General features: G+C 35.6%; 1 protein-coding gene across 23 annotated transcripts in view; it reads right to left on the reverse strand.

Annotated features, from left to right (window-relative positions):
- Nucleotides 1-18,954, reverse strand: part of SOX6 (SRY-box transcription factor 6) — a 382,016-nt gene that overhangs the window by 231,445 nt on the left and 131,617 nt on the right. For 17 of the 23 annotated variants that reach the window (XM_068400308.1, XM_068400301.1, XM_068400306.1 and 14 more), the window contains one exon: nucleotides 6,073-6,316. In XM_068400308.1, the coding sequence (XP_068256409.1) occupies nucleotides 6,073-6,316 (244 nt within the window). Of the gene's footprint in view, nucleotides 1-6,072; nucleotides 6,317-17,453; nucleotides 17,565-18,954 lie in introns of those variants that run through there. The other 6 variants (XM_068400298.1, XM_068400297.1, XM_068400314.1 and 3 more) reach the window with 4 other exon arrangements.

An 18,954-nucleotide genomic window follows, 5' to 3' on the forward strand; every position in this document is an offset into this window, starting at 1 on the left:
AGAAGTGAATTAAAAACTTTTCAGAAATTGCTTTATAGAAAATAGGAAATGTTAAAATAAGAGAAAGGAATAAAATGACTACAGGTTTAGATGAACATAAACTACAAGTCTTTGCAAAGAATTCAGGTGATGATTCATTCTATTTAAACACAGTTCACCCTAGAATATAGGAAAAGGTTTAAAATAGACCATGCATTTGGAAAAAAAATTGCACAGTGTCAAAATGAAAATAATACAAGTATAACAGCCGTGCCAAAAAGAACAATTATTTGATTCTTGTTCAAATAAAGTCAATTTTGTATTTCACCACCCCCATTAAGCACATTATCCTGCACACTTGTATGGAATTGTTTTATTGTTTTTAGTATGAAATGTAAACATCTTTTTATGCTAAAGGTAGTAAAACTAAGTCCTTGATCTCTCAAACCTTTAGACATGTGCTTAACTTTATAGTTGTTGGTAGTCCTAATAAAGTCAGGTTAAGCACATACCTGAATGCTTTTTGAATCAAAACAACGTGTTTGAAAAAAAATATTTCTATCTTTTCTGCAATATATTTCCCATAAAAGTCTATATGCAAAAATAAAATATCATATCATCTGCTTTTTCACAACCTTTAGTTTCAGCCAAAACTTTCTACCCATGTAATTACATGTGAAGGTATTTATCTCTAGTTAGATAAAAATTCTGATGCACTACCTGGCATGCAGAAATAATATCACAAGCACAGTAGAATTGCTTTCAATCATCACAAAAACTCAGATTTGTACATGTAAATGACAGCTGCATGAGCAATTCAGCAGATATAGAATTGCCAGAGTTTAGGGCATTTATATTTAATGCATTTTATATGCTCATATCCAGCCCATAAATGAACTAAAAATAAAATTTCAAAACATGTAATTGTATCTATAACTTTTGAGAATTTGAAGCCATGAATTTATATAACAACAAACTCAGTGTTTAGCATGTGTAAACATTTTTCAATGATATTTTCTAAAAACCTGAGTTTATTTTCCTTAAAGGGAAGAACTTTCAACAAGAGAAGTTAATAATGAAGAGGAGGGTGAGCAACAGGATTATGCTTGTTTTATGTAGAAACAGTAAGCACTGAAACATTAAGACCTTCAGGATAGCACCTATTTCTGCCTTTCTGATGTCAGTAGTTTTGCTAAAGCTATATAAAGTTAAATTTGATACATGGTGATTTAAAATTATTTTAAAAGGAACAAATACACGCGACATGAAGAGATCTTCACTTTTCCTGCTGCATGTACAAATCTGCTCTCCGTACTGCTGAGACATACGTGCAGCCACAGTGGAAAGGTAGCAAGCCTTTCGCTCCTTTGGCAAGAAGTCAACAAAAAACAGAGACTTGACATAATTATGTAATATACGTAGATGTTGGCATTTGAGATAAAATCCAATGAGATACATTTCATTTCTAAATCCAAGGGATCTCTGAATGATGTTACAAAATGTATAGGGAAACATAGCATATATTTGGAGGTAATTAGCTTGTATTTGTATATGTATATGTGTTTGTTTTTCCTCAGTCACAGGGAAATAATAACCTTCCTTTAGACTTGACTTACTGCTGTGGTTCCCTGTAACAGTCTCTCACTGCATCATTCCAAGTAACAGTAGAGCAAAAAGATGTGGATGCCCTCATTCTGTCTATATACCCCCTATGGTGGTGGGCGGGAGAGGAACATCAGTAGGAAAAGAAAAGAGTACAGTGACCACCACAGAGATACATCATCATGTATAGCAATCGGCAAAGCGCCTGCAAGTTCTTCACAAAACTTGTCTGTTACCAGATTGTTATATTGGGATTGGGAATGGGAACAGAATTTGCCGCGCTCTTCTTTTTCCTGTTTGGAGCAGGGGGGAATTCTGCCATTTGGAGAAAGATTCCAGATTTCATTAGGTTAAAGCTGCTCAAATTGGATAGCCATTGAATACACCATCCCATTGCTCAAAGAGGATCAGGCCACTTGTTCATCTAATTTTGTATCTTCTTGTTGGCCCTGCTTTCTCCTGATACTTCAGAGCAAAAACAAAAAACCTTCACAATTGATCTCACAAGCTGTGTGGGGCTCTATATGAAGATGGGGACCATTCCTGGTTCCCCAGTGAACAAAGCACAAATTACGATTCTCCATTTCTTTACATACTTACTAGTAAACATATTACTGGGACACAACAATTCAGTTACTATTAAATTTAGCAAAAGTATTGCTGGCTTTCCCCCCTCATCCTCTCAGTCTGTTGCCCCAAGAGGCAGGTTTTGGATGCAATCTAAAAATTTGACTGTATTTCTTGCCTGCTACTCACTGTCCATGGGAGAAAGCAGGACAGTTTCCTCATTATCTTAGTACCACTTTGCCCTCTTCCCTACAGTTTACTGCAGCAAACAGATACATCCTTAGCCTAAAACAGGAGACTTTATTTTCTAGTAGAACTACAGGCAGCAATAAATACCCATCTGTCCAGGTATTTTTATATTAAGTTGCAGATAGAAATATGCATATAATCTTTTGAGCTCAGCAATATGAAATTACAGAAATCTTTTGGTTGTTTTATTTTCTCCCCACTGTAACATCAAATTGGCTGGTGATACGATACTCGCAGTATAAGTCATTACAGGTCTGACGTTACAGTTGTTACACATTGCTGAATCTGTCAAATGAAAAGGGAGCACAAAGGGAATTTCCAAATGCAGCTGCTATTCCCCATTTGTTAAATCCTTTTATTACACCATATAAGTACACAGCTGGGAAATACTATAGAGCGGGAGTTAAAACAAAATATTTTGGCTTCCAGACATTCAGAATACACAAAAGACTCGGTGGAAAGCAATGCCTGATATCAAAAGGGAGTGAAAGTTTGAAAACATTTCTAGCCAGTGTGTTTTTTTTACGATAATAGACAATATAGTTTAAAGGTATCTTATATTACAGAAAGTGCTGCATACCATAAATGTAGGGAAAAAACTCAATTTTTTTTTCAGTCAGATTGCCCTCTTAGAGTATCTTTTTTTTCAGCTAAGATCTGTACAGCCCTCGTAGCATGTTACGATGCATACTGTGTGCTGTCACAAATTCCAGTGAATTCCTTAGTAGCTTTAAGGGCACAAAGGGTGTAGGATTGTGCCCTTAATTAGGTACCACATAAAAGATAATTTTTTTCTTCCCCATGTGTCGACACAGCATTCTTTGAATTTACTATCTTATAACCAGACAACACACATTACTGATGCATTTTAACGACAGCAGTACTGTCTTTACTTTGAGTGTAAATGGTATGAGCAGGTGCTTCTTCAAATCTGCTTTGAAAGGATCCGTATGGGAAAGGTCAGAATGTGCTTACCTTCTGGGAATTTGGTTTTATTAAGTAGAAAAGCGGTCACTACCACAGCACCTATCTCAAAATTGCCCAACCCACCTTCTGGAATTTGTCTTTCTGGAAAGAAACTCCTATCCTCCCTTAAAGGAGTACAAAATTGCCTTCATCAGGAAAATTGCAGGCGCCTCTGAATTCTTCCTTAGCAATATTAATGTCTACTTGGCATCTGAGGTGTTTCAGAGAAACTTTATGCAATTAATTGAGGCTTAATGGTTTGCTCATGAAGGACATAAATAAGGGAGAAAAAAAATAATTAAAAAAAAATTTAAAAATCAAACAAGTTACCCTAAATGACAGTCCCTTGAGATGAAAAAAATTTTTTCAGCACTTCACTGTTGTGATGTAACCAGTCATCTAACTCACCTAAACTGTAAATACACTGGAACTTTGCTCTGTACATTTTAGATCTCTTAAGTGCAAGCAGACAGCATGCCTTAGAACTTCAGTTTTCATTTCTAGCCAAGCCTTGTAAATTACACTCAGCTTTGAGCTGGATAAAAATATCTTGTTTAGTTTAGCTGAGAGCTACCTAAATAAGGATGACATACATCCAGCACCAGATTTAACGCAAGGGAATTGTGGAAACTCCTAATGATTTTGAGGACATTTATCTACCCATATGATGGAATATTTACTGCAAAAAGGAAAGAGGAAAACCAGAGTGCTAAGTCACTCAAGCAAAGTTTATGCACCTGTTCTGACATATGATAAGCTGGGTATTGATTCACGCCTGTCCAGAGGTACAGCAAGCATTGACATGATAGTGCAGCATTAAGAAAGAAAACAGAGATTGCACTCTGTTGCTCTAAGTGTAAACTCCCTTCAGAGCAATACAAATGAATACAACTGGTCATGTTGCAAGAGGTTCTATCATTTTGGCTTAAGCATTACTACAGGTCCAAGGAACAGCCTGAACCAAAACCAAATGCTTTGAGGGACTTCTAGAGGCTAGGAGTTCCTTTCTTTCAGTCACAGAGTCATTTTATGAATGTTATTGGTGTCCTAAGACCAAAATTCCCAGAGTGCACTTGCCTCTCTGAATGAATAGGAAAGTAGCTGATGAATTCACAGAATTATTTTTTCCATCAACAAACTTGATCAATCCTTTCTAGTCTGCACACAGCTTGTCCTCTTGATAATACAGAAGTTAAAATTATTCTGATGTGCTTATCGCATGACTCGGGCAAAAGAGTGACTCTCCATCCAAAATGAGGTTCTATCTGAGAATTCAGCATAAAAGCCATATACAAAACTTACAAGCTACCTTGCCAAATTACTAAACTATAATCATTTTTCTTTAAAGCCATTTTTACAGTTGAAATTTTGCTTTCTTCAAGAGAGTCACACAAATATTTAGGAATATTTTAGGCCTGACAAAGTTCTGCACTGGGTTAAATTGTGCATTACAGATTAGGTAGCATTTTTCTGGTTTGGTTTATCTTTTGAATCAAATGGATTTTAGAGGGGAAAAAACCTCACTCTATTAACAATATAGATATTATTGTAGTGTTATTATTTAACTAATTCCAGGCATCACAACATGCATGAAGAATTCCAGTAGCTATGTTGATTAATGCATTAGAATTATTATTTCTAGTCAAATTTGAAATAAGTTTATTATTGTTAGTGTTGTCAAAAAAATCTACAATTGTTTTTTAACCTTATTGAAAGCTGTTGATTCGTACTGAAAAAAAAAGAGACTTGCTAAAAAAAAATCTGCTCATAGACATTTAATAAAAATACAGAAGAAATTTTATGAAAAGGCAGGGTATTCTTTTTAAACTAACTGTGTGAATTTAATATCTGTGAAAGTCACTTTATGGAGAGTCTGGTATTATCATGTTCTAAATTTATAGAACACCTGGCTGCTCCACATACCTTAATTCTGTTCCTGAGGAACACATGCAAGGAAAATAAATTGACTGAGATGCTATGCCCATTCAGTCTTCATTCAGTCTGCCCATTTATTTCAGAGTTTTGGGGATGCAGAGACAGAATTACGACTGCAAAATAATTTTATCTAGGCTACTGAAGAGAATATAGATAATCATTTTTAACATTGCTAACATCACCTATACAAAAACTGGTGATCTAGAGCAGAAGAGCATGACGTAGTTACTCATAAACACCTTTCCCCTCCACAAAAAGTTGTAATTTCCTATAAATACAGTAGGATGTTTGTGTCACCTAAAATGCCAGCTTCTTTGTTGTGGTGTAAAGCTATAATAGTCTAGATTTGGTGGGTTCTATTTCTGAGAGACAAGTAAAAAAATACATTAAAGTTTCTTCAGCACAACACTTTGCAGATGACAAACAGTTGTGAGCTACATCCTCCTGTCAGAAATAAATGCTTGAATATATGAGCTAGAGAGGTTATGACATAAATCAAGGTATAAATGAAAACATGATAAATAGATGCATTTCCTTTCCGAAGGTGAACTCATCAAATGACCTCATTCATATAGACCTGTATACTTAAGAAGATTATACAATTGTAATTTACAATTACACCATATTGATGTTCTATTACTAACACCGACACTTTAACATTTAAAAAGCTTTACACCCATGAAGGACTGTAGTGAACATGTCTTTCAAAAATGGAAGTGAACAGTCTTTTACAATACTGATTTAGAAAGCCACCATGAGAACTGTGAAACTCACCATTCTGTGTTGGGCTGAGATGACTCCATCCCACTCAGGATCTTGTTGGATGGTCGTGACCAGAGTTGGTAGCTCCTCAGAGTGAGGTTTGTTGTGCATTACATTATGTAGAGGCAGATGAGAGGTCGCATGCTGATCACTGTTGCCCTCTTCCTTGTCTCGTGATGCTAAGTCCTGGGTCATTGTTTCCTCTCCATCAGCTGCACATGCAAATGGAGAGGTAGCCTGCTTGGAAGACATTCTTCTACAAAACAAGAAAAGCAGACAAAAAGAAAACATTGGTGCTAAATGAAAATAATCAAGCTCAAAACAGTCCTCTAAAGACACCACACTTGCCTACAACAGTGAAAAATTAACCATATGCAGTCGACAAAAGTACTTTGAAAAGTACAAGTTTGGGGAGGTCTGGATTCAAAACACTGAGGTAAAGTATTCATTGATGCCAAGTCAAGGTCAGGGTTAAGTTATATGATGTCATTCTATTCATTTAGACTTGTCAAACAATATAATTTTCTCCAGCCATAAGAAAGCAGTGATTTTATTGTTAACTTCATGTTGATTTCGCTTAAGAGTTCAAGACTTTAAACTCTTACTCCCGTGAACAACCTGAAGGTTATAAGCAAACTTTTAAATGAGAAATTCCATTACGCTTTCCTGACCTCATTCCTTGCAGGCAGAAGATGGTTTTCTACATAGATGAGAATTTTTAAATCCATTTCAAATTCTGCTAAATAAGTCCTTTTGCTGTTTGTTTAAAGCTGTATCTGCTCCTAACCTGTTTAAGATTTTAACGACTTTTACATTTTGGAAAGTGTTTTGAGACGTTCTGTGACAAGTGTTCTAAAACTGAATGGTTTATTGAACGGACGGATAATACCTGAGTAATCTTTTACAGTTTGAACTAAAAATCTAAAATAATTATGTTTCATTTCATATTAGGCATCGAGTACAGGATATAGCTCAACAAATTACTTTAAATGACTTAAAAGTGTAATGAATAAATGCATTGAGTTATGTTAAATGTCTTTTCCTAATAATGGCCTCTTACTACCATCTCGTATGCAAACACAGCTTTCACCACAGTTTCTGCACTTAGATGAAAATATAACTGACTTCAAGTCAAAATCTGAAAACACTTTGTTGAAAATTTCTAATAAGATTAACTGCAACTGTTAAAACAAGCATTAATAAACCTGAAAGAAGACAGCTAAAACATATTAGCTATTTTCCCAGGTTTTAGTAACTTTAGAATATCCTTGACACTGAAATTGCTGAGAAACTAAGGAATAAGATCTTCACCTTAATTGCTTTTTAACAATAATTGATTTCATACCATTTCTTTAAAAATGCACAAATCAGTTAACGGAGGAAACCACATGAGCATTTTTCAAATTAGCAAATCATTAACTTGCTAGTACTGTTTCTACAGACAAATAAATACTGATTAAAGGGTCTGGAAATCTGAGACTAACAGTTAAATTTACAAATCTGTCACATGCTTTCATGAATATTACAGTGAAGGAAATATCAAGTGCAAAGAAAAATAATTAAGTTAATTCCAATTTAAACAGTAGTTTTTATGTAGCAGCCTGTGTTTCACATAGGATTTAACAGCTAATGCTAAATTTCTCACAATTAATGAGGGAGTTCAGATTTAGTATCCTACAGTGAAAAAAAAATTAATATAGGATCAACTAATCTAATTATGTACAGTTCTATATGAAAGTATTACAAGCTTTGAAGTGCTTTGAAACATATTAAAACGCTGATACCTCTTTAGAATAACTATTCTGTAAATAGAGATAATCCTGCCTCTTAAACTCGATACTGGTGGGGAAAAAAAGGTTTGCATTTTCTTAAGAGGAGCCTAAGTGTAAGTGGGAGTCTAATATTAATGTTGCCAATAAGCAGAACTGAGGAATTTAAACCCTGTATTACATTCTTACTACACTAAAGAATTTGTGTTGATGCTAGAGACAACATGCCAAGAGTTCAGCAACCGGCGTTATTGTACATACTTCAAAAGGTTCTGGTTCATAATTACTATGATCCAAGATAAAATAAAAGGTTTACTTTCCCTTTTCTCATTAAAATAGTCATGTTAATGTAATCACTCACATGAAAATATAAGTCAACACTCTATGCAATTTGAAAACCAGACGTGAAAACTGAAAGTCACAATAAAGGATTTTCCTTTCTTTCACCTTCTCAACAGATCTCGTTCCTGTTTCAAACTGAACGAGCTTCTGTGAAAAGCAACAGCTATGGCTGTTTCTTCACCATAAATTATCATGACACAAAACTAGAAATGAAAATGTGTCTTAAGAATCATTTCAACTACAAACTGCACCAATGAATAATAGTGCACAATCCTAATTAAACACAACTCTGCAGCTGCAAAAATAGGCTGAATCTGTCCAAAGCTACGAGTTGGCTTTAAAGGCTGGTTTGTTAGGGACTGTTTTCTTAAGGAAGGCTGGGCCCTCAGTCTTAATCAGCCAATAAATTATTTCCTGCAATTACATTAAATAGAAAATTATCTTCAAATTGGGAATGTTAATTGAAAATCAAAATTCAGACTGAAGTTTAGAAATTACATGCTGAATATAATTAGTCTAGAAAGGCTTCACCTCTATTTCATAAACAGGCTTTTGGTATTTCCTCAAGTGACCATTCAGTAAAGATATCTACTGGTAATGCACTACAGAAGAAACACTTTTTCTTTGCCATATACACTAATATACTTTCCTCTTATTCATGAGGTTTTAAACACAATTAAATAAAAATCTCTATTTGTGTTCTGTTGTTTAAGTTGATAACATAGAGAAAAGGGGACTCTGTTAACCTTAAAAATAAAATTATATTGACAAAGTTGCATTCACTAAAAATCTCAAGCCATGTCCAGCGACTTTGTTCTGTACTAGACTAAGAGAACGGACCAAGAGCAGGGTTCAGATGCTTTGTAGCTCCACCTACCCCTTTTCTCCACTCCTGCATTATGGTCAGACATTTTCATACTGCACTTTACTCAGTTACCTATAGTCCTGGAGCCTGAAAAGAAAGACAAGCTCAGACAGGCCTCCCAGGCACTTGCTCTCCTCATGACATAATTTTTAGGGGTGTGTTTCGCTTCTATTTCCCCCCAAACCTTTGTTAAAACAGAAAGATTTAATGCATTAATTATGGTCAGAGGTCAGCACTTAATGGTAACTTTCAGGTTTTCGTTTGCTAGATTTTAAACATTGGGGTAAAAGGGACAGAGATGTAGGACCCTGCTAGATTAAGGCCTCCACCTTCTTTTCCCAGCACAATCATTAACTCAATCAATATACCTCATGTGTACATGTCTTCTGAGGGTGCCAGGTTATGCACCAATTATTGATTATACCGGGGTTTATAATCAGTAAAACAGAGTAAATATAAACTCTGTGAGTGGGTGTTATCCAGTCAATTACCTCATGCAGGTTTTTACTCGTTACCTTTTCGTTTTACTTAAATGGAAGAATTCTGTATATGGAACTCCATCAGGTCCAAAGGCAGAGTTCGGCCAGTATCTCCAAGGTCTCATCAAATTTGAAGGGAGAAGAATCTGGCCCATTTGAGTAGTTTATGATAACATTAAACCATAGGACAGGCTGTTGTGTTAAAATGTTTTAACGTTAAAATATGAGTGTGAATAGTCGTCAAATTTTAAGCCATAATAACTTCCCAATTTTATATTTAAAATATTTAAAATGCATTTGCTAAAATCCCTGGTGAGAGGAAAAAGAAATCAATATTCATTATGAATAAGGTTTGTAGAAGGTATCAGAAATTTACTAATTTCCATTATAATTTATTTTATTCTTCTCCTATTATCAATTAAATTCACTCAAATGATTTTTTAAAAAGTTTCTGATAAAAAAATATCTCCCTAGTTATAACCTCTGCAAACACGGGTTTATAATGGAAGTGCTGACACAACCCTAACTACAGCAGCGCAAATGGTGCCGCTATAATACACAAAATCAAGTTCTATTATTCTAAACTATCCTCGCTCGGGGGGTTTTCTTTACTGTGCTCCCAGACAAACTGCTGAAGCATGAAAAATTTAAATGCAATCAAGTGGGTCCAATTCTACTTTACTAGAACAAGTGTCTACAGTGGTACAATCTTAAAAGAAGATGCAACAGATTTGTTTGGTGCTTTTCTTTTTTCTTTTTTAGCTGTTTATTTATAATACTGTGCAGTGGAGATAAAATAAGAGAGGAAATTACACTCACATTATATCAGTATATTGATTACACAGCACACAATCAGAAAGAAAACTACATTGTGAAATTGTTGCTTTGGTTAAATTCACAGATTAGCTGAACACAGCAATCACTAAAGGTGGAAAATATACCTAATAGGTACGAAAAAAAAAAGCTGAAAAAGTACCTAATCATCTGAATACCTATCACTTACTCAACTTTGAGAATTAAACAAATCTTAATTTGGATTTTCCCAAACTAGAATGAATTCTATCTCGTTTTGAACTCAAGACAGAAAAAGAATGGGATCATTTATCAAAACCTCAGTAAAGCTGAGGAACTGGACCCCAATTTTCAGTCAGCCTCGATACCAAGGTAGTAAAGCTAAAATTGAACTGCTAAGGGTTTTTACCTACATAAAACTAACAGAGTCCCAAACAGCTCCATTCTCTATACATCTGACATGATTTTTTATTTTAATCCAGAGAAGAAATTCTTTCTGCTCTAACAAAGACTGCCAGTCAGATTCTCAAAACATCAGTTTTCCTACAGACAGTGTGTATTATACCTTTCTAAACACAAATAGTACTACTTTTTTTTTCCCCCTAAGGCTTTTCTATGGTCTCAAATTCTTCAAACAATGTATGACTTCTTTTTCAAAACAATTAGATGATATTCCTGACATGAAAGGCTTCCAAAGCCTAAAATCTTCCAACCGTGCTGACTGCTCAAATAATTAAATGTTACAGCGGAAGTTATGACCAGACCTGGAGTTTTAGCTGCTAGACATTTCAGAATCAAGCCACAAAGTATTAACACAGATAACAACAAGATAGCCTAGACACTATTTCAAAAACACATAAACCAAGCAGTAACAATGAGATATATGACAAAGCAGACTTGTAGTTGGCTGGAGACTCTAACTTCTGCTCTGCTCTACCCTCACAAAGCATTCATAAACCTAAAGGCATGTCTACACTGCAGCCACATAAATGACTGCTTTGTAATGCTGTGAGATAGCCAAACTAATTTTAAACAAGCTTGTTTCTGATAGCACTCCAACTACAGTAGCGTGGTACTCAGATGGACTAATTCATCCCGCTTTAATGACTGCAGTATAGACATAACCCAGGACTACAGCTCCAACAGTAGATCGGAATCAGATTAGATTAGAAATACGTTCACTTACAGAGCTTTTATGAACAGTCTCCATTCCTTTTCCCCAAAGTGCCAGATTAAAGTACTTAAGTGCATGATTAACTGTAAGTATGCAAGCAGTCCACTAATTTCAAATTGGACTACTCGGTTTCAAAATGTTAAGCACATGGCTAAGTGCTTTAGTGACTCCATAACTAAATAAATTAAGAGAAACCATTTTTAGAAGTACTCACAACCTTTTAAATATTTCCTTCTAAACTTTTATGCTAACCTGATGTTCATGAAAAGTAAAATTGAGCCACAGCATCTTAGCCCCCTTTACCTTCTAAAAGAGAAACAAATGTGAATACTCCTCTCATAATATTAAATGTAACTCACAGGACCCTCCCTTACAAATCAGCACTCAGCTTTGGGATAAGTTAAATGCATTGTATACTCTTCTTTGCCTGCACTGCCCACAGCATCCCCCTCTTTCGGACCTATGGCACACCTCATCACTTGGTGGCCCTGTGTCTGTCATGGATCCTCAAACCCCTTCCGAAACTCAAGAGGGTACCCATGGAGCGTCCTTTATCTAATCTGTTTTGCAGCGCAAGTTCACCGATACAAGTATAGGTCTGACGTAGAACAGGGTACACTGACATAGTTGCACAGAAGTTACTGGAACAACTTACTTATTTCTAGCTGCGAACCAGTTTAGCATAGTTTAAACATTCAGGAAAACTGATCTTTATTTTTGCTGTATAAGGATACCAGTTACAGTGGTGTTCAGACAGACTTAAAGAAAAATGAAAATACTTTGCCAATAGCCAAAATATTTCACAGCTCTGCCCCTGTAAAACAATGTTATGTAGGCATACCTCAGTAACGTAATTCATTGTAAATCTAATGCCGTAATCTGTCTGCCATTTTAGAATAAACAGTTATTTCCTAAAATTATGAAATCTCATATCTGTTTTCAAGGAGCCTTAGTAACACAAATGAACAGTTACTAAAAGGCTCTGTTCTCCTGGGGCCCCACACTCCGACATGAATCCCCTATGCACAAAACCCGTATAAATTGACAAGGCAGCAATGGGAGAGAATCTCCCTGTTTCTCTTCCTGGCTCTGAGTCACAACAAGGCCTTAGGCAAATCAGCTCATCTCCCTGAAGCTCTTCCTCGGCTTCATTTTGCAGAAATACTACAAGAATTAGTTACATGTAGATCATAAACAACATTGCAAGATTAGAGAGTTTATGGTAGTCGCAGGAATCACCTCGGAAATAAAAATGGGGTGGGGCAAATACGAGTCAAGAAATTACAGCTATAACTTAACTGAGCACCCAAATCTCCAGCTGAAATAAGCAGCAAGCTGAGCAATACACCCATGGCTTCCAAGATACACACTCAGCTATTCTTGCATTTGTTTTTCCAATTCAGACAAATTACATTTCTGCTAATAGATATGAATCCAAATCACAAAGTTTGACTTCAGATTCAAACTTCCTCAAAGCTCAGAAGGTTTGGAACAATTTTTATGGTATTTCTTCTCATTTGTAATCAAACAACATGAGAGCTAAATGGATGTTTTTGGAAAACCTTTTCCTTACATTCTGCCATTACAGTGACCTTCTCAGCCGTGCAGCCACAGTAAAATATTAGGGTTAGGGAACGAGTTCCTGTCTATTCATATAGTTGTCGAAAACATTAAAATAGATGCAGCAAAACAGCCTTACAGCCCCGGATGACTTTTCAGTGAAAATCCAAAGTGTTTATTCGGATTCATAAAATGCTAAAAATGCAACCTACCTTTCTGGTAGGTTAAATGTTCCAATCTCTTTATTCCCTACCAGGAGCTTTCACTGAAAATGCCTAAGGTGAACTCACATTGAATGCAGTAAAGGGCAGTGAAAGAATAGTCATTTAACACCTGGGATGTGCTCATCTTCAGTCTGTAGTTAATATTTTCTATAGTTTATTTTTAGTTGACAATATTGCTGTCACTTTATTTAAACAGCTTGAGACTGTTCTTTGGACTGGAGCTCATATGCCCTGGAATGCTTTGACTCATGAATTGTTTCTCCTGATAATGTTACATCACGTAACCACCTCTGTTTAATTGGCTGGTATTAGCTTCTCAGTGATGACTGCCTTTAAAGTCCTATGACTATGCCATGTGTCTCTGGATATCCAATTTCTTACTGTTGGAAAAAGAAAAAAGGCAGTACTGACTTCCAGCTATCTTTACCAATAGCTATGGGAACAAGAGTGAGCATGCCAAGAATTTATCCATCAGCAACTTATAAGGCTTTGTTGTTTTAGGCAGCAAGTAACAGAATATACAACATAAATAAAAGCAATCATTAACAATAAAATTAAAAAACAATGGTGCTATAAATAGGCATTAATTCACTTATTTTTATGGAATAGAATGACTTAATTGTTTAGCTAAATGATTATATAAATGGTTTTGATAAAAGATGCCTAAAAATAATACGAGGAATTTATTTTATCATGTTTAGACATTGAGACTTTATACAAAAGACAAGAATATATTTTTTTTCCCTTACAAAGCCACTTAAGAACTTGTTCTAATAACTAGAAATCTTCCTGATCACACTTAAACCTGATGGGTAGAAGTTCCTGAAAGGTTCGTTAAATCCTTTCAATACTCTATGAGATACATGCTCCAATAGAAAGATATAGTATTCTTACATTTTTTTCTTCCTACAGTTAGTTTTCAGGATGTGCTTAAGATTTCATGTACTGAGTTAAACAGTTAATTTTCAATCATACAGGCACAAAAACAAAAGGTCATGTGCCATTGCTCTGCACTACCTAATTCAGAACTAAAATATTTTATCCACAGTCAGAGTTCTCTCCCCTCCTTCCCCATTCTCTTCCCTCCTCACCATATTTTTGATTCTCATTTCTAAATCAAACAGAGCACCTGGGTAGACAGTGAAATGAAGTATCAGTTTCAGGCTCACCTGTAGCCAGTTGCACTAAACCACCTAATTAGTAACTCCATGTAACATGAAAAATGGCTCTGCAGCTCAGTTACAGATTGTCTTTTTATTAAAAACCTTACACTACAAGCCTAAAAACATTTCTAGCAAGCAAAATATTTCTGATTCAGTAGAGGTTACACAAGCATCAAAGCACTTAAATATAGGTGCCAAACCACATCGCCAGGAGCTCTTAGTACTGCGAGGTACTGTTACCTGACAGCTTGGTGAATATAAAATTACTTGTTTCTCCAACTGAAGACAATCAAATTGTCACCTTCCATTGTAATAATGCACAACTAGGGATCAGTAAAGTGCCAACATAATTACCAGGAAGAAAACAAAACATAACAAAAATATCAAATCTAAATTTCTCTAAAGGGTAAACACATCCATCTGGCTATTCACAAAGAAAAGGAGGAAGGATTTTATTTTTGCTATCAAATATCCTACTGTTATTTAGCAATAAGATTTATATGCCTTTCATTAAGTGAAAAAGAAAAACAGCTAAAGAAGGTGATTCATGAAATACTGAAAATTAACACAGGTCAGAACCATGCTGGGATGTTACTTATGCACATTTAAAGTACTGTAAGTGTCATCAGAGATGCTAGGGACAAGCATATGTATCTGCAGTGTTGTTGGTATAAACTCATATACGTGAGGATTCATAAAAATTAACTCTAACTGGCACATAGTGTACTTTGGCACAACCTACGCATGACGTGCCACTTTTATTTGTTTATTTAAATGACTTCACTCTAAGAACCGAAAATGAAGTTTGAACTGCAGACTGCCTCAGAACTGGGACTTTCAGGATATTAAAAACCTGAGGAAAACCTTTGAAGGGGGTAATCTGAATACATGAGAACTAACGTTTTCACCATATATTTCTTTAGGTTATTCAGCAAGTGGCCTACATATTCAGGAGCGAAATTTGCATTTTGGTGATGCAGAGATCTCATAACCAGAAATTGTGTTTTATACCTACAGTAGCTCTGGGCATCCTATAAAACATAAAAGTGTCCTAGGTAGGATATATACTTCAAAAAAATTTTTTCGTCTCATTTGTAGAAATGAAGCTAAACTTAAATTATTCTTGAAAAACTTGCATTACTGAGTAATATCATGGATTACCTTTTCTGTATCAATATTCCAGTCACTACTAATGCATACACAAAGTTCTTGTACATTTATTGATGTAAATGCACGTCACCTTCACATACGTTTTGAAGTTTCACCAGTGCTGAAGGAGTTACAAAAGAAGAGAGAAAAGCAAAATACGCAAAGCTGAGAATTGGTCTTTGACATTGTTTTTTTTTTTTCTCCAAAGGAATATTCAAGAATGGCAGGAAGGGACAAGCATTTTTTTTCCACACTGCACAATTGCACCAGAGCCAGGTGTAATCCTAACCCCCTTGCAGATAAAGCAGGCACAAGGACTGCTTAAATATGTTGTTACCCTTGCAGAAGATGTTAAGGAAAAGATGCAGGCTCCACAGAACCAGGAACACCTCCTGTGTCTTGTCTCAGGTGTTGCATCCCCAGGAGGTCAGGTGCAGCACCGAAAGGCTGGGATTTCCAGCTACAACCTGCTCACAGGTTTTGGCCTTTGATGCTTGCTCTTGTGCACTACACTGTATCATACCACACAGTGCTTTCTTTTTCACCGTATTAGAATGTTGATACACTCTAGTTGATATTCCTAATTGTGGCATTCAAGGGGCTAAGCAGCAAATTTAGGAGGAGAGATTGGGATATGGATCAGTGGGAACAGAGGAAGAAAGGGAGATAGCAAAGACACTAATTTTAAAGTCACAAGCATTTTGATCAGGTAAAATAAAACTAGACAAAATGCCCCACTTGCTGCAACTTTGAGAAATTCTGGGTTTTGTTTAAGTCCTTACAAACAGGTTTTTAGAAGGCAGCATTGTGCACAATATTTGTTTGTTTTGAACTAAGGCTTATACAATACAATCCTTACATATGTGCACAATGGGAACCCTAAAATGTTTTCCTACAGGAACCACCTCATTTACCAGTGAGCTGCAGCTACTGCTGGGATAAAGGATAGGGTAGTCTGAAGCAGCATACTGTTCAGAAGAAGATTACAGGGGATACTATGCCTAGCTGAAACTACCCAGGAAATCTTTCAGAAATATCCCTGTTTGATCGGCAATGTGGCCAAGAACAACAATGCAGCAACTTCTCTCTTTCTCCCCCCAAGCCCTCCACTGCTTTGGCTGTGCAAGTTTTCATGGGAGGGAGTAGATGGGGCTCATTTTTCTTAATGTTAATTTACTTCAATATGAAAATATGAAGACAAAAGATAAATAATTGCAACAGCCTAAGAATTCAAATAAAGTAAAACAAAACATTATCTCCTCTATTAATTAAGCTACTCAGTTGCTATTAAGAAGTGCAAACAATTTAAAGTTCAATTTATTGAGACTTTGAACCTCCTATCCTTTCACAAGATCAACAGATGAAATCTCTACTAATTTTAGTTGCCTTGAAAAAAATTACAATAAGTAACTAAGACATTGTTATTCGTAGTCTTATTCTTAGTATGACATACTTACTATCAAGTATTTTCATTGTTATTTAGTAAAACAAAAAAAAACCAATATCATTGTTTAATATTAACAAGCTTCCCAATACAAGTTTTGTATTTTTAAGTAATTCATTAAGGTATTTGGACTAGGCACTGAAATGGATCAGAGAACATTAAAAACTAATTGTCACAGGTAAAACTCATATCGCTTCATCATTCAGCTTGGAGAGATCAAGCAACGTGCAGTCTCTGCATGCAGCACTCTGAAGCTGCATCAGTTGCAAAGGAAACTGCAAACTCTCCCTGTCTTTTCATTTCAGTTCTCCAACGTACCACAAAACTGTTAGGAAGAAATAATTTGCAATAACTGAGGACCCTCAGCTATCCTTTTTCATGGAAAATTATGGCATACAGCATCTGATCTCTAACAAGGAGAAGGAAACGTACATAGCAAAATCAATTGCAAGGGTAAAGGTGAAGAGTGCCCAGGCTCTGAATTGCTCCACATTTCCAAGTGCTCGAAGTTCCGTGTCAGTATTTTTAAGCGTGTCAAAGAACATCACGAAGCACAACTATCAGAATACAAAGAAAAACATTAACCAGCACAAGAACCGAAGGACCAGTCAAAGTTGTCTCCAAATAATTAGAAAGTAAAAAAAACAAATGTCTAAAATACAAACGTAAAATATTGTCAGTGGTTTTAAACATTTTTACCATTACCATTTATATCCAGTCAGATCCCTTACAAGTGATTTTAGCTAAAATACTGAAATATTCTATTATAACTCGTGATGCAGTATGTTTACCATTGAAATACACAGCGACTTGTTGTGGTTTTCATCTCTGACCCATTTTTTTCCTATATTTTAAGGATAAAACATATGATCTGCATTTGTAAAGAAGTCTTGTCTTCTCAAACAGTGTCAATTTTTGCTCAGGGCTATATTTTGTAACACTTTCCCACTTACGTTTATTGGTAATAATTTATAACAGACAAGCAAACAGTACATAATATATGCAGCCTATAACTTCTAAAAACAGATTTGAACAGTTTCGTTTTCTCATGGACAGTTGTTGAGAGCTCTATTATCAATTTCAAAAGCATTGCCATACAGAACATACAGTTTTACAGGCATATTTAGCTGGCACAGCTGTCACCCCTGCCATGAACCATTAATGGGACAGTCCAGTGACTGTGGTTTTAGACCAAATATGAATAGAACTGAAACGAAATGTATCTTTTAATCTAGAAATTATAACACAGACATAGAATCATTACAGACTTTTAAGCATGGGTCAGATCCTCAGACACTGTAAATCAGAGCAGCTGTACTGAGGTTAATTGAATCCCCTTTATTCAGCTAAAGATATATCCTTAACAACTTTTCTTGGCATAGAAAAATTATATTGGGTCCTTTTGCAATATGAAATTTCTGCATTTTCAGTGAAAAACTGACTACCATTACATTATTAACAGGGATCATATGACATGATAATATTCCTCCAACCACTCATTGCAGAGAAATGCAAAAAATGGTAAGGTATATTCTGAATACTAGCAGACTGGATGCATTGCTCTCTCTACTTTTCCAGTCTATTCCTCTTGAACTGATTCAAAATAACAAGACCTCTTCACATACACAGACAAGCACTTTCAAAAAAAAATAACAAAAATTACTTCTCCATCTGACATAAGTGCTATTATCAGACAATAATTCTGGGAAGAATCAAACACAAACTGCTGAAACAAAAACATTTTTAGGTTTTAATTTGAACATGAATTGTTATGTTGCTACTTGGCAAAGTGCTGCAGTCCAGCAGCTCCTGTGGAGCAAGGTCATGAAAGAGACGGGGGTCATCCAAATACATAAGACCCCCAGCACAGCAGGCGCAAACTCTGTGCTAATTATACTAGGCCACATCAGTCCTCAGCACACAACCACTCTGG

This window comes from Nyctibius grandis, chromosome 4 (assembly GCF_013368605.1).
Source record: "Nyctibius grandis isolate bNycGra1 chromosome 4, bNycGra1.pri, whole genome shotgun sequence".
Taxonomy (NCBI): Eukaryota; Metazoa; Chordata; class Aves; order Nyctibiiformes; family Nyctibiidae; genus Nyctibius; species Nyctibius grandis.